The sequence below is a fragment of the Schistocerca nitens genome, chromosome 7, assembly GCF_023898315.1.
Source record: "Schistocerca nitens isolate TAMUIC-IGC-003100 chromosome 7, iqSchNite1.1, whole genome shotgun sequence".
Taxonomy (NCBI): Eukaryota; Metazoa; Arthropoda; class Insecta; order Orthoptera; family Acrididae; genus Schistocerca; species Schistocerca nitens.
Window position 1 is genome coordinate 277,512,692 of NC_064620.1, and position 27,534 is coordinate 277,540,225.

Sequence of the window (27,534 nt, forward strand, 5' to 3'; positions counted from 1 at the left end):
CACAACCTGTGAGCCACCACACCTGGTTTCAGATAATGCATGGTTTAAACAGATACTTTTTGATAGGCAATTCCTTCTACTCTATAGATGAATATTTTAACAAGGACTGTTAGAGGAGCTTACATAAAAATGTCTGTTAGATTTCAGTTTTGACAGCACCTGGACACAACAGACAAGATTAGGTATTTGATGTATGATAAACTTATTAAAAGTGCATAACAGTGTTTCATTCTGACAGTGTATTAATTCTGTAAATATTAGCAGTTCCAGTTTGCTGTGATGTATTCACCTGTTTTGACAATGTCCTGTTAAATGATCAGGGTGGTAAGAATTATATTCAAATGTTTTATGTTTCTTTATGTTATACTTTCTAACATGTTCCAGACCCATGAGAATCATCTCATTTTTGGGTCTATGGATTTAAAACTGAATCTAATCTAATCTACTGGTACAGGTATACATGCCAACTAACTCATGAGAGGGTGAAGAAATTGAAAGAAAAATAAGATAACAGAAATTATTCATGGTATTAAGGGAGATGAAAATTTCATTTTGATGGGGACTGGAATTTGGTAGTTGGAAAAGGAAGAGAAGGAGAAGTAGTAGGAGAACGCAAACTGAGAGGAAGCGAATTAAAGTAGTCACCTGGTAGAATTTTGTGCAGAAAACAATTTAATTATCATGAACAAATGGTTTAAGATCCATGAAAGGAGACTGTATAGCCCGTTCAACACCTGAAAACACCAAAAGCTTTCAGGTGGATTATATAATGGTAATACAGATATTTAGAAACCTGCTTTTAAGCTGCAAAACATGTTGATGAGTAAATATGTACTATAACCATAACTGCTCGATATGAAACGCAGATGAAATCTGAATAAACTTCAGAAAGTTATGAACTTAGCGAGAGGGAATCTAAATAAGATGAAAGAAGTAGAGGCTGTTGGCAGTTTCAAATTGAACATTAAGCAACTGACAGAACTTGGTAACAGAAATACAACAAAGAGAATTAGTAGCTTTGCAAAACGAAATATTGAATGCAGCAGTGGAACAACTGGCAACAAGATAAAGTCAATAGGAATTCTTGAATAAATCACAAAATATTAAATGTAAAATAAGTGAAAGGCAACCACTCACCTATGGCAGACTGACATGTGGAGCACAGAAACACAGAAAACAGAAATACCATTAACTTTCAGGTACTTGTTCTTTTTCTGGCAATACTACAGACATTCACACAGAACCACATAGACACCCAAACACACACTCCCATTGCCACAGCAAGACTGATTACTGATACTTGATTATTACTGAAAGCAGTTGCCTGAACTGATGAAGGTGGGGAGGGAATAGGAAAGGTCATAAGGAGGAGGCAGTGGGAAAGAGGCAGGTCCTGGGATACCACCTGGAATATCTCCCCTGACTTGGGGTTCTGGATGACTTTTCTGTAATCCTCTCCACTTCCTAAACCTCACCAGCCCTTCTTCTTCATCCCTCTTCCTTCCCCTTCAGCCCTTCTGCTGGAAGGACAGAAGGAGCCAATGCCTCTGAAAGCTTGTACATTTTATTAATTTTTATGTGTTTCCTCCCACTGCTGCTGGGTGAGTAGATTTTTGTCTATGCAATTACATTACATTTTCCGAAACTGATTATTTTCATTGAGATAATGCACAAAGACTGTACTGAATTTTGATAAGTATTATTGTTTCTTTTAATTACTACTTGTAACATTAAGACCCAAATGTATGGCATTTGCAAAAGTCATCATAGTGATGACTCCACACAAAACAATGTAAAGAAATAAAATAAAACCAAAGCAGAATTGTTTTACATATTGGTGAAAGAAAAAACTGGAACAAAATGTTCTGATGACTGCTTCTTTACATACCTGTATAAATCATTGGTAAGAACATCCTCATTAAAATATCTGTTAATGTATGTAGTTAGCAGACGACGATCCCAGTCGTCAGTCACATGACCACCGTAATTAACTCCAGCAATGAGATACTTTAGTGCATCCCAAGGAGTCTCAGGATACTCATCCAGGTATATTTGTAACAGATTTTCAGAAACCTAAGAAAAAGATTTAAAAACTAGCAGTTTTCATTCATTTATGCATATATAATTATTTTTATAGGCAATTAAAGCCTGAAATACATTAATCAGCAAAGAAAAAATATATTTCTGACAATGTTCCACTCTAAATGAGGTGTTTCCTGCAAAGAATCAGCAGTAAAAGGCCATCTAGCACTATTAATAAATACACATAGAAAGTTATGCATGTTTTCCACAAAAACAACTTTTTTCTTTCATTTCCTGGTGTGTGGAAGATGTTCAAAATATCCGCTCTCCATTATCTGGGAAATAGGCCTGTATGCCATTATTAAAGATTCTACAAAGATTTCCTTTGATTGTGTTCCAAGTTGCTGCAGCAGTTGCTCTACCTGATTTGTGTGAGACCAGGCACAGTATAACCACCACTGATATTGCTTAACCCAGCTCCAACATGGAGAAGGGGAGTTATAAGGCTCAATATTATTGGTCTCAAAGCCCAGCCAGTATTTACAGGATGTCCATATCGTTGCTGGCAACAGCAGTAATCATGGTGAAATGTTATGCCATTGTCTGGCTAATGGCTCTAATGTAAATAGAATCTTCTGAGTCATTGGGATGTGTCATATTAATAATATAAGGAAAAGATAGATTGCTATTTACTGTAAAGATAACACGTTAAGTTGCAGACAGGCACAATTAGAAGAAACTTACACTTTAGATTTTGGCCACAGCCTGCGTCAGAAAAAGAAAGAGAAACACACATGCATTCATTCATATAAGCAAGCAAACCTCATGCACATACGACTGTCACCTCTGGCAGATTTCACCAGAATACATTCTGGTGAAAGCTGCCAGAGACAATGGTCATGTGTGTGTGAAGTGTGCTTGCTTACATGAATGAATGTGTGTGTGTTTCTCTTTCTCTTTCGTTTTCTGATGAAGGCTGTGGCCATACGCTAATGTGTAAGTGTCTTTTCATTGTGCCTGTTTGCAACTTAACATGTCATCTTTATGGTAAGTAGTAATGTATCTTTTCCTTGAACTGTTGGTATTTCAACTTGGAGTTTCCAGTGTATGTGTCACACTCCTCTTCAAACTTCTTTAGTGGTTGACAATTCAGTCAATCTGGTGGTATGTTTGCAATTGCAGTCTTCCTTGGCATATTCCACTGATGAATTCTTCTCAGGTTAACAGCCGAGTGGTGATGTCGTCTTGTCGCAACGTTTCGATGAGTTTCATACCCATCATCTTCTGGTGAAGTGTTGGGATGCTGTGTTCTGCATATCTATATAGTTCCTTGGCTGTCGTCCGCTTCTGTACGCCGGCCAATCACGTTCCCCCAGAAAGGGGTACTGCATCGGTGGTGGTGGGGGAGACCGCAGCGCGGCCTGGTTTCAAGATCCAGTGGTTATCCAATCTGTCTGCAGACGCCGCTGCCTTCAGAATGGAGCATTCCTAATGTATTTTGTCAATTGCGGTATTCCACACTGCACTGAGCTGAAAACCACTATCCCTGTTTATTAAATTGTTGTGCAGAAGTATCTTCACTCCCTCTTCGAAGATCGAGTCCCAGAAACTGTTGGTGCAGCACAGCTTCTTCGTTTTTTTGAATTCGAAGGTGTGTCCCTCAATAATTCTATGTTCTGCTACCACAAACTTGTTTGTCTGTCCTAGTCGTACGTTCCTAATGTGTTCAGTACTGTGCTGGGAGAAAAATTGTTGTGTCTGTCCAACATATTCCATCCCACATTCGCACTCAATACTGTAAATGCCTGGTGTCTGCAACCCCAGCTGGCCTTTGGTTGAGCCAAGTACATCTTTGACTTTTTTTGGTGTGTGAAAGATGGTTGTTATTTTGTGCTTCGTTAATATTCTTGCAATCTTGGCTGTCAGTGGCCCAGAAAATGGCAGAAATTCCACACGTTTTGCTTCATCTTCTTCTGGTTTCTCCTCCTGCCTCTTGTCTGCATGCAAAGCGCATCTTATTTGTGTCTCAGTGTAGCTGTTCTTTTGGAAGGTTTCCCACAGATGTGCTAACTCATGAGACAAACTCTTGCTGTCACAGATTGACCTGGCTCTTTGTACTAAGGTGTCCAGTATTGAGTTACGTTGTGCTGGTTGGTGGCAACTCCGAGCTAGTCAGCTTTGATGTCACTTCTCTTTTCACCTGGGTGCTGCTAGATGATTCCTTAACTCTACTCAAAGATCACTTCAATGAGAACACTCTTTCGTCTCATGTTAACCACAACGTACTTCAAAAGTGGTGGGACATTCTATAAACAAACAGATGGTGTTGCCATGGGTTCCCCAGTTGCCCCAGGTATTGCTATCTTGTACATGGAGCACTTTGAAGATGTGGCATTGAACACCACCCGCCATAAACCACAGGTGTTCCACAGATATGTGGACAACACTTTTGTAGTGTGGCCCCATGGCAACGAAAAACTACTGGAGTTCCTACTCCATCTCAATGGCATACATGACAGAATCAAATTCACTATGGAGGTAGAAGAGAATGGCTGCCTTCCCTTCTTGGATATTTTGATCAAGAAAAATCCAGACGATACATTGGGACACTCGGTCTACAGGAAGAAGACACACATGGACTTAAATCTCAATGCTCGGAGCTGCCACCATCCAGCACAATGTAACTCAGTACTGAACATCTTAGTACAAAGAGCCAGGTCGATCTGTGACAGTGAGAGTTTGCCGCATGAGTTAGCACATCTGTGGGAAACCTTCCAACAGAATGACTGCACCGAGACACAAATAAGACGCAAGTTGCATGCAGACAAGGCAGGAGGAGAAAACAGAAGAAGAAAAAACGTGTGGCATTTCTGCCGTTTGCTGGACCGCTGACAGCCAAGATTGCAAGAATATTAAAGAAGCACGAAATAACAACCATCTTTCACACACCAAAAAAAGTCAAAGATATACATGGCTCAGCCAAAGGTCAGCTGGGGTTGCAGACACTAGGCGTTTACAGTACTGAGTGCGAATGTGGGATGGAATATGTTAGGCACACACAACAACTTATCTCCCAGCACAGTACGAACACATCAGGAACGTATGACTAGGACAGACAAATAAGTCCGCGGTAGCAGACCATAGAATTATCAAGGGACATACCTTCGAATTTGAAAAAACGAAGAAGTTGTGCAGCGCCAACTGTTTCTGAGACTCGATCTTCAAAAAGGCAGTGAAGATATGTCTGCACAACAATTTAGTGAACAAGGATAGCAGTTTTCAGCTCAGTGCAGCTTGGAATCCCACAATTGACAAAACACATCAGGAACACTCTGATCTGAAGGCAGTGGTGTCCGCAGACAGATTGGACAGCCACTGGGTCTCGCTCGACACCAGGCCATGCCGAGGACTACCCCACCACCATTGATGTAGTACCCCCTCCTGGAGGAACGTGGTTGGCCGGCCTATAGACGCCGACTACAGCCAAGCAACTATACAGATATGCAGCATCCTGACACTTTGCCAGAAGATGATGGGTACAAAACTCATCAAAACATTGCGATAAGACGACGCCACCACTCGGCTGATAACCCAAGAAGAATTCATCAGTGGTTGTATGTTATTCCAGATTCCACTGGAGTCCCTAGATGTCCAAACACTGCTGAAACACAATGTCATGTTCACTGATAAAAGACAATTTTCCCACACATTTTCTGGAGAAGTGGAGTTACTGGGTAACAATATTCAGGCTGCTATTGCTGGCCCATTATCATTGAGTAAATACTGAGAGAGGGAGTCCAAAATAAATAAATAAATATCATAGTTGTTGTGCCTCCTCATTCATTTCTTGGTAGTTGTTTTAAATACTCACTTGCTGTGGTTTGGTGTTTACTTCTGCAATAGTGGTTAGCCATGAAGACAGAAGACTGTAGCTATCACCTCTATTGAAATTTTACTCATTCTTTGATATTTTGACTGCTTCATGGACTTTCCTTCTATAAATATTACTTTCTCCAGTTGGCATGCATATGTTCTTAAAATTCATACCTGCTCTCATTCTTCTTGGGACTTTGCTACTGCTAAATTTGAATTTTGTCTTAAAGGTGTAATTTATTTTATTTATTGTCTAGCTAGAGAGAGAGAAAAATAGATCCAGGAAACAGAACATTACATGAATTACACAAAAGAACTGTTACTTAATTAATATTTATTCTACATCACTGTGTAATAATTACATAAAAGTTACAGGTGTTAGTAATATACACAGTTAACTGTTAACACCGATTAAATATATATGATTTCCTTGTCTTTTGTTACTGTAAACCATGACTTGTTCCACATCCCAATGATGGAATCTATTAAATTCGGTGAGTGAATGAATGAATGAAGAATGAATGAATGAACTGTCACTCTCATCACAGTGAAAAATAGTTTGCAAATTAATACTTATAAATTACATTTCATGGATTTTGAACAAACATGCCCAAATTATTATCTTTTTTGTAACCACAGGTACAAAATGCTTTACGAAGTATCTCAAGCAGAAGTGTAACACCTATCTTATAACTAGTTATTAAATCATAGCTTCTTACCTCAAAATCTGAGTCATTAAAACTATAGACAACATTCCAACCTAGTTGTTGGAACTTTTTCCTTTCCAACAAAATTGAATGGAAAAAACAGAGAGAAAAGAGCAGTCGACGATACTTTGTTTGATTCTTGCAAATAGAAAACTGTGTAGGGGTAATGAGCTGGTAAAGTCGTTTCAAGTTTGCCTTCAGCCCCTAAAAAAAAAAAAAAGACAGCCACAGTGAGTAATAGGAAGTTTCACTTCAATAAATGAAGTGTTGCCCCTTATTAGAACATTAATCAAAGTAACAGACAATAATAGAGTGAAAAAATCAGTAACGAAGTTCCAACCAAAATAAATTAGCTAAACATAAAATTCATTTATAGAAAGCAATAACAAGAATTAATTGAAATTAAACAGTTTTGAGTGCAGGAAGAACTGAGACAGATTAAGAAAACTGCAGTTTTAGTAATAATAATAAAAAGTTTTGGTTACGAGTGCTATAGTGTACCAAAATATTAAGAGGTTGAAAAAGAAAGTAAATAACTGCCTGACTTGCTTAAATTAATTAGAAATCAAAAGTCAGATCATCTGCAGTGGCTGTCCAAGCACATGTTGGACCTCTAACTGCAAACTTCCTGACAGATTAAAACTACGTGGGGCGTAGGTTCTAGTCTCGGTGATGCACACACTTTTAATCTTCCAGGAAGTTTCAATCACTGCCCACTCCACTGCAGAGTAGAAATTCCTTCTGTGACTGGAAAGTCCAGAATGGAATACAAACAAAGGTGTAAAGTTACCCATTCACCATAAGTGGAAGAAAGGGATATAAACTAAACTGAAGCCAACAAAATAACAAACGCACACAAGTGCATGCACCTACACTGTCCCAGCATTGCAGCAGTGTGTCTGTATGTTTTTGTTAGTCTAATAGAGGTAAGGCAGGACACTGTCTGGAAGCTTAGCTACAAGTTCAGTCTTGTTAAAGTGCCTGTCTAGAAATCAGTACCTCAACTGTACAGGGAGTTATTGAACTTACTACTTCTATTGTTTAAATGTTGAATGTCAATTAAAAGAAAATCAGAGAGTAAGTGGAAGACGAATGGTCTCACAAATGGGAGCATCCAGCTTTAGTAGCACATTACATTTTTTCCTTCTTTATTTAAACATTAAATAACATGCATTATAACCATTTATAAACCTCATCTTTGTAAGACATTTTGTTGTTGTTGTGGTCTTCACTCTTCTACTGATTTGATGCAGCACTCCACACTGGTGTATTCTGTGCACATATTTTCATCATTGCATAGCTATTGTAAACTACATATATTTTAACCTACGAACTGCATTCATCTCTTGCTCACCTTCTACCATTTTTAATCCCCACTCTCCCTCCATTACCAAACTGACAGTTCCTTGATTCCTGTTCCTATCAATCAATCCATATTTTAGTCAGTTGTGCCATACCCCAATTTAATGCAGTACCTCCTCTTAGTTTTCAGTTAACCCAGCTGATCTTCAAAATTCTTCTGTAGCACCATATTTCAAAAGCTTGCATTCTCTTCTTGTCTGAACCATCCACTTTTCCCTTCTGTACAATATTAAATTCCACACAAATATATTCAGAAAAGACTTTCTAACACTTGGGTTAACATTCAATGTTAACAAATATCTCTTTAGAAACACTTTTCTTGTAATTACCAGTTTGCACTTTATATCTCCTCTAATTAAGTTAACTTCATCTATCTATTTGTTTATTTATGTAATGGAGTGAAACATTCCACGTGGGAAAAATATATCTAAAAACAAAGATTCTGTAACTTACCAAACGAAAGCATTGGTACGTTGATAGAGACAATAACAAACACAAACACACACACACACAAATTTCAAGCTTTCGCAGCCCACGGTTGCTTCATCAGGAAAGAGGGAAGGAGAGGGAAAGACGAAAGGATGTGGGTTTTAAGGGAGAGGGTAAGGAGTCATTCCAATCCCGGGAGCGGAAAGACTTACCTTGGGGGGAAAAAGGGACAGGTACACACTCGCACACACACACATATCCATCCGCACATATACAGACACAAGCAGACATATCACTGATATCTTTGTTTTTAGATATATTTATTTATTTACTAACATTTCCTTTGCATGAAATCAGTACAGTGATAGCTTTTGCAAATGTTAGAAATAATAATATGGCAATAATTACATTTATGAAATATTTTACATACAACAGTTGTTGCATCTTACATATATTTTATACATTTGCAGCTTTACAGCTAATATGCTGCTGGTTCGTATCACAAGCAATGCCTTATAATTCAGTGTGTTGGAATTAATTTTCTATCAGAAAATATCTGAATTCTGTGTTAAAACAAATCCACTTACATGTTATTAGACAGTCTGTTAAGCCAAATCAAATTGTTGATGTATGGGCTTCCATTTATAATTTTTTTCTTTTCAGAAAGTACTTATATTTGGTCTGGTGTTGCGATCATGTACACTACAGCACTTGATACCTTAAGTTGTTCGACTCATACAAACAGTAAGTAATTACAATATTTATAAAGATTATACTATCAAGTATTTGTGCTGAAAAATTCTTTATGACATGACACTATATGACTTGCCCTGTGTTTAAGTCTTACTGCTTGTTTCTGCAATAGCAATATTCTCTTTAAGTGGACATCAACAGCACAGCCCCATAATTCAATTTCATAATTAAGAAAGGGGTAAATTGTTCATAGCATCAGTTTTTAATGTTTGGCTATGAACTAACTTTGCAAGCTGGCTAACGAGATACTAACTACTGACTTTTCCACCTAATTGTTTGTCCACTGCAGATTTTCGTCAGTGTACACACCAAGAAATTTACAGCTGCCAGTATCTATTGCTGAGATGTTACACACATTATTTACAGCAGTGGGGTGAGAAGTGTCTGGGTTGGAAGCCAATAATCGAAACTTTGTGACATTCACCCTGAGGCCCTGATTATTTAAATATTTTGTTAATTCTGTTACCCCACTAGAGTCTACCTCATTAATTCCCTACCATAGAATAAGACTGAGGTGTCATCTGTGTAGGATATAATAAGAGAGTTAATGCCTTGTACAATGTTGTCAATATATATATCTGAAAGGAAAGCAACCAAGAATTTGGTGCACAGATGCACCTTGTATTACTGTTTCACCGATAAGTTGAACATTTGTAATTTTTTCAGCTAATGCATATGTCAGTTTAGTGCATTACTTATGGTTCAATAGGTATGTTGCTATAAAATGCACAAAGGGTTCCCCGATACCGTGTGGCTTCAGTATTTTCAGAATAAATCTATGGGTTACTGTGTCATAAGTTTTTGTCAAGTCTAAAATATAGCTGCTGTTTGCGTCCTCTGGTTCAACAACAACAACAACAACAACAACAACCAGTATTCCTCATAGAGTTATTGTGTAACTCCTGTGGTCTTGCTTTGCCATTTTCTAAAGCCATGCTCAGAATCTACAAGCTGTTTGTATTTTGTGAAAAGACACTAAGCTGGGTATGCTTTCGAATATTTTGGTAGATGTAGTTATTAGTGATATGAGGGGCACTCATTAAGTAATGCAACACTTTTTTCTGAAAGCAGGTTGGTTTTATTCATGATTCCAATAAACAATGTTATTCCCCATCTTTTGGCTACAAAACCCTATTTTTCAACATAATCTCCAGTCACCGTGACAGCCTTATGCCACTTTTTTGGGACAGCCTGTAAGCCTGAATGGTACCACTCTACTGGTCGATGTCAGAGCCAACATCTTGCTGCATCAATAACCTCCACAACATACATATACTGCTTCCCACATAGTGCATTCTTCATAGTGCATTCTTCATCGGGCCAAAAAGATGGAAGTTGGAAGTTACAAGATCTGGGCTGTAGGGCGGATGGGAAAGAAGAGTCCACTTCAAAATGTTGAACCCATGTTTCAATGTTAAGTAATAAGGAAACCAGTAGGCATGCAACATTGAGTACCCCAACTAGTGGACGAAAGTGGCAGCACTATGGTGAATGAGTGTGGCAGCACTATGGCGAATGAGTGTGGCAGCACTACCAACAGAGATGTTCAGTTGAGCAGTGAGGTGTTTGACTGTGATCCAGCAGTCACCTCGAATGAGAGTATCCACATGTTGCAACATTATTGGAGTCACAGCTGTGTGCAGCCAGCTGGCATGTTGGAGATCAGTCAGGTTTCCATGTTCTTGTTGTGATAGTGACAGCCCCCGCACAATGACTCACCATGCTTTTGTTCACTGCCAGGTCTCGGTAAACATTCTGCAAGTACTTATGAATATCTACAACATTCTGATTCTCTACCAAGAAACATTAAATGACAGCTCTTTCCTTGGAATGTACCTCTGTTACAGATGCCATTTTGAAGGCTATGTACAGCACCGCCATCTATCAGAACCTCATGAAAACATAGGTGCTGAAGCTTGAATATTTCACAACATCCCACAAACAATTCTGTTTTTTTTTCAATCAATATCTGCAGAGAAAAAAAGGTGTTGCATTACTTACTGAATGCTCCTCGTGTTTGTCTATAGTTAGAGATATGTTTCCTAATTCCCTTTTTATACATTGGTTTCACAACACTCATTTTTAGAACAGCTGGATAAATGTTTTTTCTAATGCTGCAGTTAATCACACAGGTAAGAGGTTTTGAGATTTCTTTTCAGCACACTGTAAGCAGCTTATTATTGTGTGTGCTACATGCTCATTCACCCCCATCAACTCTAACTCAGTACATTGAGTGAGATGACATAGGGTCTCAACTGTACATCTATAATATGGATAGGTCGGTCAATAGCAGAACTCATCTGTTACTTTTAGTGTCTCATTTACTAGGTTATTTCTCTCAGTATCACTGGATTTCATTTGGTTACATTCCATTACTCTCGTGTCACTTCTAATAAGGTACAGCTTATAACTTTTTTTCAAGACACTATCCATTTCATTCAACAGCTCTTCCAAGTTTGACACAATTATGATTCTCAAAGTTCTTATTTCTTCTCCCCAAACTTCAATTCTCTTTCCAAATTTCTCCTTGGTTTCCTTCCAGCTTGCTCAATGTACAGACTGAATAACTTCGGGGATAGGCTCCAAGCTCTCTCATTCCTTACTCAACTATGTCTTCTCTTTCATGGCCTTCAAATCTTATAAATACAGTTTGGTTTCTGCATAAGTTTTAAATAACCTTTCACTCTCTATATTTTATTGCTGTTTCCTTCAAAACTTCAAAGAGTGTAGTTCAATCAACATTGGCAAAAGCTTTGTCTAGATCTACAAGTACTGTTAAAATAGGTCTGTCTTTCTTGAACCTACATTCCAGGATAATTCATAGGGTCAGTACTGATTCATGTGTTCCTAGATGTCTCCAGAACCCAAACTGATTTTCCACAAGGTTTCTGTCAATTTTTCCATTCTTTTGTAAATAATTCGCTGTCAATATTTTTCAGCCATGACTGATAAAAGTGGTGGTTTGATAGTATTCTCATCTGTTAGCACCAGCCTGCTTCAGAATTAGAAATACAGTATTATTTTCTTCTTGAAGTCTGAGGGTATTTCACCTACTGTACCTATCTTGCACACCAGATGGAATAATTTTGTCATGGTTTCCTCTCCCAGATTAGAAAGAATGTCATCTACCCCAAGGGCCATGATTCCACTTATGTCTTTCAGTGCTCTGTCCAGTTCTCACAATTTCATATATCCTGTCTCATCTTCATTTACTTCCTCTTCTGGTTCTACAACATTATCTTCAACTTCATTTCATTAGTGTAACTCTTCTCTACATTCTTTCAACCTGTTAGTTTTCCTTTCATTATTTGGTTCTGGTTTGCCATCTACGATCTTAATTTTCATACAGCTGTTTCCATTTCTGCCAAAGGTTTTTTCAATTAGGCAGCATCTCTTTCCCCTAATAATGCATGCTTTACAGCTTTGCATTTGCCCTCTAATAATACCTACTTAGGAATTTTGCACCTTCGGTTATCTCTCTTTTTAGATGTCTGCATTCTTTTTCACTTGCCATATTTAGTGAATTTTTATATTTTCTCCTTTCATCGATTAAATGTAATATCTCATGTGTTATCTAAGGATTTCTGCTGGGACTTGTATTTTTGCATATTTTATGCTCTGCCGCCTTCATTATTTCCTCTTTCAAAACTACACTTTCATCTTCTATTGTATTTCTTCCCCTTACTTCAGTCACTCATTGCCTAATGCTGTATATAAGTTCAACTTATCCACTTCCTTTTTAAATTCTCTAGGTTACCTACCCATTTAAGGGATTTAACTTTCCATGCGCAATCTCCAGAATGAGAGTTTTGTTTTTTCTGATGGCGATGTCCTCCTGAGTGGTCATCGCCAGAGATCTGAAAGGGGTATCATTTTACCTTTAGAATACTTTATCCAAGTGGATGCCATCACCATTTAACTATACAATAGTGCTGCATGCCCTTAGGAAAAATAATTGTCGCAGTTTCCCCTAGCTTTCAATTGTTTTCAGTACCAACAGAGCAAGGCTATGTTGGCTAAATGTTACTAGGCCAAATCAGTTAGTCATCTAGACTGTTTCCCCTACAATGACTAGAAAGGCTGTTGCTTTTCTTCAGATGACACAGAGTTGTCTGGCATCTCCAAAGATACTCCTCCATTTTTGTTACACCTCATACCACTATATCATAGTTAAGACATTGATTAGTTTGGACAATTTGGTATATTATAATAATATGTAAATTAATATTAAATATTATTATAATTGGATATAATAAATAAAATTAATAACTTTAAATATAAAATATTATATTAATATAAATAATTAAGTTAACTTAATATAAACTTAATTTTATATTAATAACATATTACATTAATTTACATAATTGTATAAAATATATTTATTACATTATTTAATCTTTCTTCATTATTAGTGAAGAGAAAGATTGAATAAGAAAGAATATAAAACATTTATCGGTATACATGTTCCATATTAATCTTTATTTATATACAATAGAGAAGTTGATGTTGTCATGATGGGGGTGAGGTTTTTTTTTTTTTTTTTTTTAAGTGTTCGTAATTTTGTTTATTCACTTTTTCTTTGTATTATATGTAAGTTTTGTTAAACTAAATGTTCTTTTTGCAGTAATTTGATTTAATTATCAAGTGATTTTGGATTTAGCAATTGATTTAGTATCAGCATAATTTGTGGCAGCAGCCGCGGTTATACGATTGATACAAGTGAATATTATTGGTTAAAACAGTTGTTTATATTATTAGGGTTAAAATACAAATTTGTAAGGTGAAATGTTAAAATTTATTTGTAGCTCTTTCTATGAATCTGTGAAATTTAAATAATAAACTAGGATTAGATACCCTATTATTTTAAATGTTAATTATATTTACCAGGGTACTATTAGTTAAGGTCTTTAAACCCAAAGAATTTGGCGGTATCTCATTCCATTCAGAGGAACCTACCCCGTGATTGATAACACACGATTTACTCTACTTAATTTATTTATTTGTATATCTCCGTTATCAGAGATTCTTTTTAGAGTTATAATTCTCAAGATTTATAATTATAAAATATTTCAGGTCAAGGTGCAGCTTATAGTTAAGAGGAGGTGGGCTACAATAGAGTTTTGTTCATAACGGATTTGATGGTGAAATACTGTTAATGATGGTGGATTTGATAGGAATTTAATTTAACTGATATTTGCTCTGAGGTGTGTACACATCGCCCGTCGCTCTCATTATTGATTATTCTATTTTTATTATTTTAAGGTAGCTTCAATTTAGATGACATAAGTCGTAACATAGTAGATGTACTGGAAAGTGTATCTAGGAAGAGGTTCAAGATATAACTTATTGGTAAAGTGTTTCACTTACACTGAAAATTTTTCTGTGCAAATCAGGATATCTTGATTATTTATTTTATTATATTTATTTTTTGTTTATTTAATTATTTAATATAAATAATTTTGTTGAATTTTGTCTTAGTATATTTTATAGAATTGATTTTTTAAATTATAGCTTATTGGTAATGTGTTTTATGAAATATTATTTTAAATTTTTTAAAGTAGATTTTATTTATTGTACCTTTTGTATCAGGGTTTATCAAAATTTTAGTATTTATTTTACTTGTCTCGATTTGGGTTGATTTATAAATAATTTATAGTTAATGTATCATAATTATTATTAATTATAGAAATGAGATGTTTCCTAAGATATCTAGTTTCTTAAGATAAATTTAATTTTTTGAAGTTAATTGTTTTTATTTAATTTTTTACGTGTAAATACTAACTTATTTACTCTTTAAGGGATAAGCTTTGAAGTTAATAACCTATAATTTGTTTTATAAAAATATAATAGTAAGCTTTAAACCAGCTATCTTTAAGATTATGTTTTAGTTCATTATTATTTATTTTGATTTTGTAAATATTTTAGTTTTTTATTAAGATTATTAATTTAATTTTAAAATTTTTGTAATAATGATAGAATTAGTATATTTATTTGTAAAAAATTTTTACCTTGTAAACTTATTATAAGGAACTAGGCAAAACTGATTTCCGCCTGTTTATCAAAAACATGTCCTCTTGAAAATACTTTGAGGTCTGGCATGCTCACTGAGCGGATTTTTAGAGCCGCGGTATTTTGACCGTGCAAAGGTAGCATAATCATTAGTCTCTTAATTAGTGGCTGGAATGAATGGCTTGATGAGAAATCAACTGTCTCTTAATAAATTTTTGAATTTAACTTTTGAGTCAAAAGGCTTAAATTCTTCTTTAGGACGAGAAGAAACCTATAGAGCTTAACATATTACTTTTATATAGTTTTTTGTTTGTCTTTCTATATTTAATGATGATGTTTTGTTGGGATGGCATGAAGAATAAATAAACTCTTCATTATTATATCATTGATATATGTTTGTAGTTTTGATCCATAATTTATGAACATAAGATTAAGTTACCTTAGGGATAACAGCGTAATTGTTTTTGAGAGCTCATATCGACAAAGCAGATTGCGACCTCGATGTTGGATTAAGAAAAATTTTGGGTGCAGGAGCCCAGTGATTAGGTCTGTTCGACCTTTAAATTCTTACATGATCTGAGTTCAGGCCAGGTCGGTTTCTATCCTAAGACTATTAATCCATATTAGTACGAAAGGACCATATGGTTAAAATAATTTTTATTATATTGATTAATATTAATTAATTTACTATTTTGATAGATTAATGTGTTGAATTTAGAATTCATTTATGTAGTTTTTTCTACAAATAGTATTGATAATTTATGTTTTATTTATGTTTATTTTAAATTTTCTTTTATTAGTTATTTGAGTTTTAATTAGTGTTGCTTTTCTAACTTTATTGGAGTGTAAGGTTTTAGGTTATATTCAGATTCATAAGGGTCCAAACAAAGTAGGATTTGTATGATCCCACAAAACTTTAGTGATGCTATTAAGTTGATTTGTAAGGAGCAGCCAATTCCTATTATATCTACTTATTTACTTTATTATTTTCCTCCTGTTTTGAATTTAATAATTTCTTTGGCTGTTTGAGTAATTTTCCCTTACTTAACTTATATATGTTCTTTTTCTTATGGGTTTTTGTTTTTTTTTATGTTGCACTAGATTAGGTGTTTATACCGTTATAATTGCTGGTTGATATTCCAATTCAAATTATTCTTTATTAGGTTCTCTTCGTTCTGTTGCTCAAACAATTTCATATGAAGTTAGTTTGGCTTTAATTTTATTATCTTTAATTATTTTAATTGGTAGTTTTAACATGTTTGATTTTATAAATCATCTGCTTTATTGTTGATTTATTATTATTTCTTTTCCTTTAGCTTTAGCTTGTTTTGCTTCTTGTTTAGCCGAAACTAACTGTACGCCTTTTGACTTTGCCGAAGGTGAATCTGAGTTAGTTTCAGGATTTAATATTGAATATGGTTTTACTTTTATTTTTTTAGCTGAGTATAATAGAATTGTTTTTATGAGCATATTATTAGCTTTAATTTTTTTAGGTGGTGATTTTTATCCTTTTATATTTTTTATTAAGCTTGCTTTTATATCCTTTGGCTTTATTTGAGTTCGGGGTACATTACCACGGTTCCATTATAAAAATTTAATATAATTAGCTTGAAAAAGTTTTTTACCTTTATCTTTGAATTTTTTTATTTTCTTTGTTTGTATAAAAATTTTATTTATCTCTTTTATTTAGTGAAATTTCTTAAGAAAAGTTAATAGAAGAGTTAAACCTCTAGTTTTATGTTTTCAAAACATATGCTTTTCCTAAGATAATTAACTTTTTATTCCTTAATTAGCTTATTTCATGCATTTGCAACATGGACATTAATTAAGAAGTATGTAAAGTAGATAATTGTTAAGATTTGTCCTGTTATAATGTAAGGTTCTTCAACAGGTGGTTTACCAATTCATGTTAATAAGCATACAACAACTACTATGATTCAGAATAAAATCTGATTAATAGGATAGAATTGGATACCTCGGAATGGTGTTTTATTATAAAATGTTAAAATTATTAAGATTCTAATTGATAAGAATGATGCAATAACACCTCCTAACTTATTAGGAATTGATCGTAGAATTGCATATGCAAATAAGAAATATCATTCTGGTTGAATATGAACTGGTGTTACTACTGGATTAGCAGGTACAAAATTATCTGGATCTCCTATGAGGTAAGGATTAATTAAGCATAATATAATTAATAATGATGTTATTAATACAAATGTAATAGAATCCTTAAAAGTAAAGTATGGATGAAATGGAATTTTTTCGATATCTCCGTTTAGTCTTAACGGGTTATTAGACCCTGTTTGGTGAAGAAAGAATAAATGAATTGCAGCTATAGCAGCAATAATAAATGGTAATACAAAATGAATAGTGAAAAATCGATTTAATGATGCGTTATCAACAGCAAATCCTCCCCATACCCATTGAACTAAATCTGTTCCTAAATATGGAATTGCTGAAAATAAATTAGTAATCACTGTCGCACCTCAAAATGATATTTGACCTCAAGGTAAAACGTATCCTATAAATGCAGTTGCCATAACTAAGAATAGAATTACTGTACCAATTATTCAGGTGTGTATGTATATATAAGATCCATAGTAAATTCTTCGTCCTACATGCAAATAAATACAAATAAAAAATATAGATGCTCCATTTCCATGTAAAGTTCAAATAATTCAACCATTATTTACGTCTCGGCAGATGTGAACTACACAGGCTGTCTTAACCGTAAGGGTTTATTCATTAGTACATTATCTTATTTTACAAATAGGCCCCTGGTTAATATTAGTGATTTTAACTACTGCTAATAGTGCTAAAAATAAATAAATTATTATTATTATTGTAATAACGAATGTTGGTCTGTTATATAACTTTTCTAAAGATATTGTTATTTCTTGGTAATTGATTGAATTCTCAATATTTATAGTTTCAGTATTTTTGAAAAAGTCTATAAATATTGTTATATCTAGGATAATTAATGTCGATATAATAAATACCCATATTGTTAAGGTAATAATTATGGTAACTGATTTAGGTTGAAATATTTCGTTTGATGCAATTTCTGTAATATAAATGAATGGAACTAATATACCACCAAGAAACGTTAAAAATAAAATATATGATAATCAATATCTTTCCATTATTGTTCCTGTTATTAATCCAACTAAAAAAGTTTGTAGGATAATGAAAAGCATTATTGATATTCGGTGTCTTAATTTAATAAAATTAATATTCATTACGTTTGAGAGTGATATAAATATTATTTTAATCATTTCAGAGGTTAGTTTATTTAAAATATCGGTTTTGCGGACCGATGATGGAAGCTTTTCCACCTCTGACGGTTTTAAAAGTGGGGGCTAGACTTATTTCCGGTTTACAAGACCGGTGTTTTTTTTTTTTAAACTATTAAAACTAATGTTTATATTCTCTGTTGGTTTATTTTCCTGGTGTTTATGTTTTTTCTTCTAAACGTAAACATTTATTGATGGTTCTTCTGAGATTAGAGTATATTGTTATTTCTTTGTTTATATTAATTATTGTTTTTCTTATTGAGTTTGATTATGATTATTTCTTTCCGGTTATTTTTTTAGTTTTTTCTGTTTGTGAAGGTGCTTTAGGTCTTTCTATTTTAGTTTCAATAATTCGTTCTCATGGTAATGATTTTTTTTTAATTCTTTTGGTTTATCTTTATGTTAAAGTATTTATTTATAACTTTTTTTTATCCCTCTTTGTTTGCTGAATAATTGTTGATGGTTGGTTCATTCTTTAATTTTTCTGTCGAGTTTTGTTTTTATAATTTGTGTTTATTCATATGCAGATTTGAATATAATTGGATATTATTTTGGTATTGATTATTTTTCTTATAGTTTGATTTTGCTGAGTTTTTGAATTTGTTCTTTAATAATTACTGCTAGAGGTTCAGTTTATTTAAGATCTTATCATTCTAATTTTTTTGTCTTTATGGTTTCAATTTTAATGATTATGCTTTATTGTTCATTTGCTAGATTAAGTCTTCTTTCTTTTTATAATTTTTTTTTTTGAGGCTAGATTAGTTCCTACTTTACTTTTGATTTTGGGTTGAGGTTATCAACCTGGACGTTTACAGGCTGGTGTTTATTTAATTTTTTATACTTTGGTTGCTAGATTACCTTTATAATTGGTTTTATTTAAGGTTTATGATTTTTCTAACACTTTATATTTACCTGCTGGGGTTATTGTTTGATTTATTTCTTTTCGGCAGGTTGATTTAAAGTCTTTAATTGCATATTCTTCTGTTGCTCATATAAGAATGGTTACTGGTGGATTGATAACTATAAATTGGTGAGGTTGTATGGGTTCTCTTTCTTTAATGGTTAGTCATGGTTTATGTTCTTCTGGATTGTTTTGTTTATCTAATATTATTTATGAACATTTAGGTAGAAGAAGATTATTAATTAACAAAGGTATAATTAATTTGATACCTAGAGTGGCTTTATGGTGATTTCTTTTAAGATCATCAAATATAGCTGCTTCTCCATCATTAAATTTGGTAGGTGAACTTAGATTATTAAATAGAATTATGTCTTGATCTTTTTTAGGTTTTTTTGCTTTAGTTTTTTATCTTTTTTTAGACCTTTTTATACTTTATATATACATATATATATATATATATATATATATATATATATATATATATATATATACATATATTCTTATTCTCAGCATGGTAATTATTATTCTGGGGTTTATACTTGTTCTCTTGGTTATTTTCGTGAATATCATCTTTTACTTTTGCATTGATTGCCTTTAAATATTCTTTTATTTGTTCTTTGAGTTTTTTTCTTTATTCTTTTCTAGAACTATAATTTTTATTTTAGGTATTTATTATTTAAAAATTGATTATAGAGTTTTTGTTGAGTGAGAACTTTTTAATTTAAATGGTTCTATGGTTCGTAAAACTTCAATTTTGGATTGAATGTCTCTTATTTTTATGTCTTTTGTTGTATATATTTCTTGTATGGTAATTTATTATAGAGAGGATTATATATCGGGCAAAAAGAATATAAATTGTTTTATTATTATTAATATTTATTCTTTCTATAGGTTTTTTAATTATTAGTCCTAATTTGATTAGAATTTTGTTGGGATGAGATGGTTGACGTTTGGTTTCTTATTGTTTAGTTATTTATTACCAAAATGTAAAATCTTATAGTGCTGCTATATTAACTGCACTTTCTTACATATTGGTGATGTTGCTTTTTAATTTCTATTGCTTGAATATTAAATTTTGGTGGTTGGATTTATATATATTATTATGATTTTATTTCCAACTCTTTTGAAATAAAGCTTATTACTATATTAATTGTTTTGCCAGCTATAACTAAGAGAGCTCTAATTCCCTTTTCTTCTTGACTTCCTGCTGCTATGGCTGCTCCTACTCCTCTTTCTGCTTTAGTTCATTCTTCTACTCTTGTTACTGCTGGAGTTTATTTATTAATTCGTTTGAGACCAATATTAGATACTTATAATTGTGGTTGATTTTTACTTTTAATTGGTTGTATAACTATATTTATGGCTGGATTGGGGGCTAATTTTGAATTTGATTTAAAGATGATTATTGCTGTTTCTACTTTAAGAGAACTTGGTTTAATAATAAGAATTTTGGCTATAGGTTATCCAAAACTTGCATTTTTTTCATTTATTAGCTTATGCTTTATTTAAGGCATTATTATTTATGTGTGCAGGTTCAATAATTCATAATTTAAAGGATTCTCAAGATATTCGCTTTATAGGCTCAATTGTTAATTTCATACCTTTAACTTCTATTTGTTTTAATGTTTCTAGTTTGTCTTTGTGTGGTATACCTTTTTTGGAAGGTTTTGATTCAAAGGACTTGATTCTAGAAATGGTCTGTTTAAGATGGATTAATTGTTTAATTTTTTTTCTTTTTTTTCCCTACTGGTTTAACTGCTTCTTATTCTTTTCGTTTATTTTATTATTCAATATCTGGGGATAATAATTTTATATTCTAGATTTTATTTTGATGATAAGGGTTATTATATTTCGTTTGGTATAATTGGTTTATTGTTTGTTGCTGTTTTGGGTGGTAGTCTGTTGTCTTGGTTAATTTTTCCTATTCCTCATCTGATTACTTTACCTTATTAGTTAAAGCTTTTAACTATTACAGTAGTTGTTTTAAGTGCATATTTGGGTTATCTTATTTCTAAGTTTGATTTTTCTCATAATTTATTTTCCTTAAGTATACTTTCTTTTGTTAGATTTGCTGGTTCTATATGGTTTATACCTTTTCTTTCAATTAAGTTTGTTAGATATATTCCTTTAAAGTTAGGTTATTATTCATCGAAATCATTTGATTATGGTTGAGGTGAATTATTTGGTGGCCAAGGTTTATATAGACTATTTATTTATTTAATTGGATATATTCAGGGTTGATATGATTCTAATTTCAAGATTTATCTTTTAACTTTTATTTTTTGAATATTTATTTTAGTGATTTTATTTTTGTATACTTAAATAGCTTATAATTAGAGCATGACACTGAAGATGTTAAGGAAGTATTTTTACTTTTAGGTATTTATAAATATAGATATATTATTTTTACAGTGAAAATGTAATGTTTTATTTAAACTATATAAATTTTAGAAATGTTAACGGAGTTTAACCGCTAATATAAAAAGTTAGCAGCTTTCATATTGGCTTTACATTTCCTTAATTGGAACTTTATAGTTCAATTATATTATTAACAGTAATACGCCTCTTCTTGGCTTCAATTAATAAGAATAAGGGTACTTTATTTACCAATCTTCCAGGTCGAAACTGACTGCAATATTTCGCTTCTTATTCTATTTAAGGTAGATTGATTATATCAATACTTTTTGAATGCAACCCAAATGTTATAGTTAACTACAACCCTTCATTCTGCTCATTGTAAGGCTCCTTGATTTCATTCATGGTATAGTCTGCCTAATAGGACCAGAATAAAAAATATTGTTGATACTGTTCAGATTATAATGTCTGAGGTGTTGAAAATAATTACAATTGGAAGAATTAGTGCAATTTCTACATCAAAAATTAAAAAAATTACTGTGATTAGGAAAAATCGTAGGGAGAATGGTATTCATGCTGATCTTTTTGGGTCAAACCCACATTCAAATGGGGAACTTTTTTCTCGATCATTGATTAATTTCTTTGATAATGTTGTTGCAAAGATTATAACAATTACTGGGATAATAAATCTAATAAAAACTCTTGTAGATAGAATTAGGATTGTTTTTCTTGTTTTATATCGAGCTTTCTGATTGGTAGTCAAATGTACTATTTATACTAGAAAAACAATTATCTACCTCATGCATAAATATGGATGTATAAGAATAATCATACTACGTCTACGAAGTGTCAGTATCATGCTGCTGCTTCAAATCCAAAGTGGTGTCTTGGTGAGAACTGATTTATTGAGTGTCGAAGTAGACATGTTGTTAAGAAGATTGTTCCAATAATTACGTGGAGACCATGGAACCCTGTTGCAACAAAGAATGTTGATCCATAAACTGTGTCTGCAATAGGGAAAGGTGCTTCTCAATATTCGTATGCTTGAAGTATTGTGAAATATAGTCCTAATAATACTGTAAAAAGTAATCCTTGTAATGCTTGAGTATGGTTAGTTGCTATTAAACTATGATGTGCTCATGTTACGGTTACTCCTGAGGCTAAAAGAATAGCTGTACTAAGTAATGGAATTTGTATAGGATTAAAAGGTTGAATTCCTATTGGAGGTCATAATATTCCTAGTTCAATTGTTGGTGCTAGTCTTCTTCTAAAGAGGGCTCAGAAGAATGAAACGAAGAATAATACTTCTGATGCAATAAATAGGATTATTCCTCATCGTAATACAATTGATACAAACCCTGTATGTAGTCCTTGATATGTCCCTTCTCGTACTACATCTCGTCATCATTGAATTCCGAATCCAATTATAAATAACTTAATGTTAAATAGGTGAAATCATTTTGCTAATCCTGATACTAGGACTATTGCTCCAATTGCTCCTGTTAGTGGTCAAGGTCTATAGTCTACTATGTGGAATGGGTGATTTGAGTGAGTTGTTAACATAGTTTTAATATACTTCTCTAGAATATAAAGTTCTTAAAATTGAGAAAACACATGCTTGAATTATTGCCACTGCTGATTCTAGAATTAATAGAAGTATTTGTCCAATAATTAGTAGTGAGATTAAGTTTATTGCTATAGATGGTCCTGTGTTCCCTCGTAAGGTTAATAGTAGATGTCCTGCAATTATATTTGCTGCTAGTCGTGCTGCTAGTATACCTGGTTGAATGACATTTCTAATTGTTTCAATTAATACTATAAATGATATTGATGCAGGTGGTGTTCCTTGTGGAACACGGTGTGTAAATATATGATTAGTATGGTTAATTCATCCAAATAATATGAATCTTAATCATATAGGTAGGGCGGTTGCAAATGTTAATGCTAAATGTCTTGTTCTAGTATAGATGTACGGGAATAATCCTATAAAATTATTAAATAGTATTATAATAATAATTGAGATAAAGATGAATGTTGTTCCATTAAATGATTTTGGTCCTAGTAGTGTTTTGAATTCGTTGTGTAAGGTTAGGTTTAGTTTATTTCAGATAATACTAATTCGTGATGGTGTAAGTCAGAACATTGAAGGGGTTAATAATAGTCCTAAAAATGTTCCAGTTCAATTTAATGGTAAATTGAAGACGTTAGGTGATGGGTCACATGTTGAGAATAAGTATGTTATCATTTTCAATTTAAGTTTTTTTACCTCAATTGTTCTTTTTTCTGCTCTTTTATAAGATTAGGTTTAAATGAGAAAAAGTTTATTTGATTGAATAGGATAAAGGTAGCTGAAAATATAACGAATAGGGAGAATCATATGAGAGGAGTTATTTGAGGGATTTAGATTTAATTTCCCCATCATAAGTAGTCATTAATTTCCTATTGTTTGGTTTAAGAGACCATTACTTACTTTCAGTCATCTGAAGTTTCAAGGTGTACTAATTGTTTAGTTATTTTAGATCGACACTCTAATGTTATATATTTTAACTAACTCCTTAGATTATCGTAGATAATCACTTGATAAATAAATTTACTGAAGTTCTTTCAATTACAATGGTTATAAATCTGTGGTTTGCTCCACAGATTTCTGAGCATTGTCCGAAGAATAATCCAGGTCGGTTTATTGTAAATGTTCCATGATTTTGTCAACCTGGTGTTGCATCAATTTTAACTCCTAATGTAGGAACTGCTCATGAGTGGAGAACATCTGATGCTCTTGTTAATACTCATACTTCTGTATTTATTGGGAGAATTGTTCGGTTTTCTACATCTAGAAGTCGAAATCCATCATTTTCTAGATCTTGTTCTGGTGTTATATAAGTGTCGAATTCTACGTCTATAAAGTCTGAATATTCATATCTTCAGTATCATTGTCGTGCAATGGTTTTGATTGTAATTATTGCGTCTACTGAATCATCAAGTAAGTATAATAGTTGTAATGATGGTAAAGCAATAAAAATTAGGGTAATTGCTAGTAATGCTGTTCAGATTGTTTCAATTAAATGTCCATGAAGTATGTTTCCGTTTGCATAGGCAATAAATAATATATAACTTAGGGCATAACCTACAATTACTGTAATTAATAATAATACGACCATAGTATGATCATGAAAGAATGATAGTTGTTCCATTAATGGTGTAGCTCCATCTTGAAGGGATAAATTTCATCATGTTGCCATTTGAATATTTTTCTAATAAAACGTCAAACCTTTATTTGTAGAGCTTAAATCTACTGCACTAATCTGCCATATTAGAATCTAGAAATTAATGGTAATTCTGAGTAACTGTGTTCTGCAGGTGGGTTATTTTGTAGCCATTCTGTTGATCTTCTTACATTAGCTCTAAATGTAATTGCTCGGTTTTTAACCATTCTTTCTCATCTAATTACAATGAATATAATAATTCCTACAATAGAAATTGTAGATCCAATTCTTGATACTACATTTCATGATGTACAGGGTTATTACAAATGATTGAAGCGATTTCACAGCACACACACTTTATTATTTGAGATATTTTCACAATGCTTTGCACACACATACAAAAACTCAAAAAGTTTTTTTAGGCATTCACAAATGTTCGATATGTGCCCCTTTAGTGATTCGGCAGACATCAAGCCGATAATCAAGTTCCTCCCACACTCGGCGCAGCATGTCCCCATCAATGAGCTCGAAAGCATCGTTGATGCGACCTCGCAATTCTGGCATGTTTCTTGGTAGAGGAGGTTTAAACACTGAATCTTTCACATAACCCCACAGAAAGAAATCGCATGGGGTTAAGTCAGGAGAGCGTGGAGGCCATGACATGAATTGCTGATCATGATCTCCACCAAGACCGATCCATTGGTTTTCCAATCTCCTGTTTAAGAAATGCCGAACATCATGAGGGAAGTGCAGTGGAGCACCATCCTGTTGAAAGATGAAGTTGGCGCTGTCGGTCTCCAGTTGTGGCATGAGCCAATTTTCCAGCATGTCCAGATACACGTGTCCTGTAACATTTTTTTCGCAGAAGAAAAAGGAGCCATAAACTTTAAACTGTGAGATTGCACAAAACACGTTAGCTTTTGGTGAATTGTGAATTTGCTGCACGAATGCGTGAGGATTCTCTACCGCCCAGATTCACACATTCTGTCTGTTCACTTCACCATTAAGAAAAAATGTTGCTTCATCACTGAAAACAAGTTTCGCACTGAACGCATCCTCTTCCATGAGCTGTTGCAACCGCACCAAAAATTCAAAGCGTTTGACTTTGTCATCGGGTGTCAGGGCTTGTAGCAATTGTAAACGGTAAGGCTTCTGCTTTAGCCTTTTCCGTAAGATTTTCCAAACCATCGGCTGTGGTACATTTAGCTCCCTGCTTGCTTTATTCGTCGACTTCCGCGGGCTACGCGTGAAACTTGCCCGCACGCGTTCAACCATTTCTTTGCTCACTGCACGCCGACTCGTTGATTTCCCCTTACAGAGGCATCCAGAAGCTTTAAATTGCACATACTATCGCCGAATGGAGTTAGCAGTTTGTGGATCTTTGTTGAACTTCGTCCTGAAGTGTCGTTGCACTGTTATGACTGACTGATGTGAGTGCATTTCAAGCACGACATACGCTTTCTCGGCTCCTGTCGCCATTTTGTCTCACTGCGCTCTCGAGCCCTCTGGCGGCAGAAACCTGAAGCGCGGCTTCAGCCGAACAAAACTTTATGAGTTTTTCTACGTATCTGTAGTGTGTCATGACCCTATGTCAATGAATGGAGCTACAGTGAATTTATGAAATCGCTTCAATCATTTGTAATAGCCCTCTATATGTGTCTGGGTAGTCTGAATATCGTTGTGGTTTTCCTGCTAACCCTAAGAAGTGTTGAGGGAAGAATGTTAAGTTTACTCCAATAAATATAATTGTAAATTGGATTTTTAATCATGTGTTGTTTATGTTTAATCCTGTGAATAGTGGGTATCATTGAATAATACCTCCTATAATTGCGAATACTGCCCCTATAGATAATACATAATGGAAGTGGGCTACATAATATGTATCATGTAATACAATATCAAGTGATGAATTTGCTAATACTAATCCTGTTAATCCACCAATTGTGAATAGGAAAATAAATCCTAGAGCTCATAATAATGGCGGATTGAACTTGAATTTAGTTCCATATAGTGTAGCTAGTCATCTGAATACCTTAATTCCTGTAGGTACGGCAATAATTATTGTTTCTGATGTGAAGTATGCCCGTGTGTCAACATCCATTCCTGCTGTAAATATATGATGTGCTCATACAATAAATCCTATTAAACCAATTGATAACCTGGCATAAATTATACCTAATATTCCAAATGATTCAACTTTTCCTCTTTCTTGACATGCAATGTGTGAAATAATACCAAATCTGGGTAGAATTAGAATGTAAACTTCTGGGTGTCCAAAGAATCAGAATAGGTGTTGGTATAAAATTGGGTCCCCTCCTCCCGCAGGGTCAAAGAATGATGTATTTAAATTTCGATCTGTTAATAGTATGGTAATAGCTCCTGATAAAACTGGAAGTGAAAGGAGGAGAAGAAGGGCTGTAATAGCTACAGATCAAACAAATAAAGATGTTTGATCTAAAGTTATACTTTCTGATCGTATATTAATTGCTATTGTAATGAAGTTTACTGCACCAAGAATATATGATACACCTGCTAGGTGGAGTGAGAAAATAGCTAGATCTACAGATGAACCCCCGTGTGCAATAGCTCCTGCTAGAGGAGGGTAAACCATTATCTACTAT

At 33.5% G+C, this 27,534-nt stretch overlaps 1 protein-coding gene across 1 annotated transcript in view; it reads right to left on the reverse strand.

Annotated features, from left to right (window-relative positions):
- The window catches only part of LOC126195572 (dynein axonemal heavy chain 2), a 957,657-nt gene that overhangs the window by 41,104 nt on the left and 889,019 nt on the right, over window positions 1-27,534 (reverse strand). Inside the window, 2 exon segments of the mRNA XM_049934198.1 lie at window positions 1,889-2,073; window positions 6,615-6,806. Coding sequence (XP_049790155.1) covers window positions 1,889-2,073; window positions 6,615-6,806 — 377 coding nt within the window.